The 4134-nt window shown below is 43.2% G+C and overlaps 1 protein-coding gene across 1 annotated transcript in view; it reads left to right on the forward strand.

Moving 5' to 3' along the window:
* The first annotated feature begins 3434 nt into the window (after positions 1-3434).
* The window catches only part of LMOD3 (leiomodin 3), a 9122-nt gene continuing 8422 nt past the window's right edge, over positions 3435-4134 (forward strand). The window contains exon 1 of the mRNA XM_019536672.1: positions 3435-3882. Within this exon, the coding sequence (XP_019392217.1) occupies positions 3592-3882 (291 nt within the window). The 5' untranslated portion in view covers positions 3435-3591. The remainder of the gene's footprint in view (positions 3883-4134) is intronic.

Here is a 4134-nt window from a genome sequence, read left to right on the forward strand (position 1 = left end):
GTCCCTGTTCCCCCAAGCATGACTAGGAGTGACCAGGAATAACGGTCACAAGCTGGCAGAGGGTAGGTTTAGGTTAGATATCAGGAGGCGCGACTTCACAGTCAGGGCAGCTAGGGTCTGGAACCAACTTCCAAGAGAAGTGGTGCAGGCTCCTACCTTGGGGGGTGTTTAAGAGGAGGTTAGATGCACACCTTGCTGGGGTCGTTTGACCCCAGTACGCTTTCCTGCCATGGCAGGGGATCGGACTCGATGATCTGCTCAGGTCCCTTCCGACCCTACAAACTATGAAACTATGAAACTGTGAGGTACTAAAATTCTATCCTTGTAGAAACATTCCCACAATGCAGGATTTATCTCCGAAGAAACAGTCATTTACACTGAAATATCAAAGATATGCCTTGTTGTTCAGTGTTGTAAAATAGAACGATAGAAGAATAACCTGTAGGGAAGAGGAAGAATATGGATTTCACACATCTTTTATTAGTTATATTCACCTTGATAAAGGAGAATTTCGGCATGTTGGTTTATTTATTAAAAATGGGTAGTGGAGGAATGGACTCGGGTAATTTGCCAACCAAAGAACAGTTAGAGACATGGATAATATCCTTGCCAGTAGACGACAGAATAGGTCTCGCAGCGTGTTAAACCACATGACTGAGATGCACATAAGTCAGTGGGGCTGGTGCACCCAGAAATCTGTCGTCTGGTAATTTTGCAGTGGAAGAGCAGAAGCACATAACTGGTAACTGGAAACAAGGACTAAAATCCACTGTCTTACTGAAGAACAGGTGATAAATTGAACGTTAGTCTCTCATTCCTCCTGTTTTAAGAAGTATGTTCCATGGGCTGTTCACATTTACTGGGAAATTGTTCTGTTTACAGTAGTGCCTAAGGATCCCTCCAAAGACCAGGGATCCATTGTTAGGGACCTACTTAATTCGTGGGTTTGTGGATTTCACGGAAACTGAAAAATCTGGGATGGTCCACAAAATTAATAAAAATAAATAAAAATAAATAAAATGCTCGCTCCCCAGCAGGATCCAGCAGTCTTTGCTGTGGGGAGGGGACGGCGCCAGCTGGCAGGGAAGCGTGAAGGGCAGCAGACAAGATGGCGGCTGCCTTCTTGTCCCTCCTCTCCCTGCCAGGGCCTCTCCACCAATCAGTGCCAAGGGCGGAGCCACCACAAAGTGCCCACAAAATCGGCTCTGCATGCTGCAAAAAACCCTTTTTCTCGTCACAATTTTTCTTGCCATGAAGAATCCCTACCCAGCGTGATACTGATTAATACTATACAAAAATACCTTTGAAGCAAAATACAGTGAATGGTGTGCTAATGGCAACCTGCTACCAGGTAGTTCTTGTAGGAAGTGGTTTGGATTGGTTGCAGTCTCTCACGTGATAAATAAAGTGCCATGTGTACTCATGACACTCGACGGACAATACATGGAAATACAATATGGGTTACCCCACCTGTTGTATCTGTAATCTCAGTGCAATGTAAAGACCCTATAATGACAAGTGGTGCTCTGTATTTCATAAGCAGGACCAGCCCGAACATAATAGTCTCTCTGGAAAAAATAATGGAGAGCATATGTTGATAGCTATCCAGAGAGAAAAAAAAGTGCTAGTAACCCTTTTTAACACATAGAGGGTAGGTGAAAGCTAAATAAAGAATAAAGCTTCAGGGTGGTATTAAATATACTTGGTGAATGGGATGCAGGGTTTGTTTTATACTTGCACTTGGCATCCTTTGTGGTAAACAGGGACCTGTAATGGCCTAATATTAGTAGTTCGAGTTTGAAGATGATATGGCCCAACTCAGGGGAAACATGATTGGTGATATTTTCCCCTGCACGCACCTGGCCTGTGCCCCATGATGTTTGATTCCCAGGTGATGGTTTCTGTAGGAGGTAAAGCTATGGCTACATCATGGTTAGACACCTGATTGTGGAATGTGAACACATAGAGGCATATGCTTTCACTTAGCGCTATTTTGCTATAACGCTCATTTTAAATTGATACCTGATTTCACTTAGCACTCAGTGAGTCTTGTTATAACACTTACAGTCACTATCTCGGGTCATTAAAAACAATTGTGGTCACCATTTCGGGTTGTCAAATACTTTTGGTTTCACTTAATGCATATTTCGCTTAAGGCTTGGTTTTTCAGGAACCAATTAAGAATGCTAAGTTGGGGTTGCCTATACTGAGCTAGTTGCAATCTAGTTAGCCTGAGTACAAATATGCAGTTTTCGGTGGGCTAGTATGGTCCCTGCTGCCAGGTCTTCACTGATTTTGGCATTCCGTGAGCTAAATTCAGTAAAGCTGGTTCAGGTAGGTCTACGTGGGTTGCAGTCCCACCTCCTGAACTAACATATTCCCATCAGAGAGGTTATGGGGTCTTACTACTTTAGATGAGCAAAGCATTCTTCAGCTGCAACATTCACAAAACTATTGATTCATTAGATCAATAGCACCAGGAGACTGAAGTTGTGGGGCATTATTAGTCAGAAATGGTCCAAGCTCTCACTGGACATTTTGGGAGATATTTTAATTAGCTTAACCCCATCTTTTCAGGACTTTCATGAGTTTTCACAGGGCCGATCTTGCCTGTGTTTCGTCTAGAAGATCCCATTAAGCGTCTCTGTGATGCTTAGTTTCAGTTCTCAAACTGTGGATTTGTGGTTCCAGAGATAACATGCTTATTAATAGCAGTCTATGGAAATGAGAGATAACAGACCTGATTACCTATCCACCAGTCCTATTGTCTCTCTGCAAGCTTTTGTACAGAACCAAGCCCTTACCTTTCTCTAAAAGTGCAAAGTTTTCAAGAAGTTAAATGAATAGAGGATTGTTGGGGGTGGAGTAGATCTGGGCAAGGAGGATGAGTCTGGAGATAAGTGCCAGGAGCGAAGGGCAGTAGAAACAAAAAAGAATCATTCTGAGCAGAATATTGCAGAAGTCTTGAGAGAGAAGTTTCTGAATATAGCATCTCCATACATCATAATCCAGCATTTGATGACTGAAATCAAATAAAAGCCCCTGACAGACCCTGATATTTTTCAGACTCAGTAAGGACCCCACATGCAGGGTGAAATCTGCATGTGTCCTGGCATATGGTGCAGTTTAAGCCCTATTTTGAGAGTTCAGGGAGACCTTCCTGATTCATAGGTCTTGTGTTGGTTCTTTCCATATGGATGAAGTCCCCCCCCATATACATTGGTGACTCATACATTAGAAGTCACCCTCCTAAGGGAATCCTCTAGAAAACTACCATCGTATGTATTACTCAATGGGGGAGACTCACCAGCTGCACTGAAATGTCAGAAGGGTTTGCACAGCTGACAAGTTGCTGAAAACAGAGCATGGCAGCATCTCCATAAATTCTCTTTATCCAGCCAAGTGCAGCTTAATATAGACTTACCATAAGCCTTAGTTCCACTGTCTCCCTCTCACACTAAGATCAAACACTGCCACAGTTCATGACAGAAACATTAAGCTGGTGATTTTATAGAGCGCAATACTGTTGGTCAGATAGGTTGTCGGGTTTTTTTTTTTTAACTTTTTTTTTCTAGGGAAAGAACAAAGAAAATGTCTGAATACAGCCAAAATTCAGACCAAGAGGTCTACCCTGAAGACATTGATGAAGATGAAATCTTAGCAAACTTATCTCCCGAAGAGCTGAGGGAGCTACAGAGTGAAATGGAAGTCATGGCTCCGGACCCACAAGTGCCGGTGGGAATGATACAGAAAGACCAGACCGAGAAACCTCCAACGGGGAACTTCGACCACAGGTCTCTCGTTGATTATTTGTACTGGGAGAAAGCATCGAAACGTATGCTGGAGGATGAGAGAGCTTCGGTCGCCCTTTTGCCGTCTGAGGTAATAAGTGGGAATCACAAGTGTTCGTTATGCCTCTGCGATGGGGTTTTTACCGTAGCAGTGCGTTGCAAAGATGGGTGTTCAGGGCTTTCATCTTCCTTTTACCAGCTCCTTTATACAAATCAAAACACAACGTATGGATTTAGGGGTCTGTCAAAAGTCTCAATGATCCTAGAATCTAATGGTGGAATATACCGCAGGGTTCGTATGACTATTTGTGTCTTAAATGTTGAGATGACATTTCAGTCTGGG

The sequence above is a fragment of the Crocodylus porosus genome, unplaced genomic scaffold, assembly GCF_001723895.1.
Source record: "Crocodylus porosus isolate Cpor-Errol unplaced genomic scaffold, CroPor_comp1, whole genome shotgun sequence".
NCBI classification, from domain to species: Eukaryota; Metazoa; Chordata; order Crocodylia; family Crocodylidae; genus Crocodylus; species Crocodylus porosus.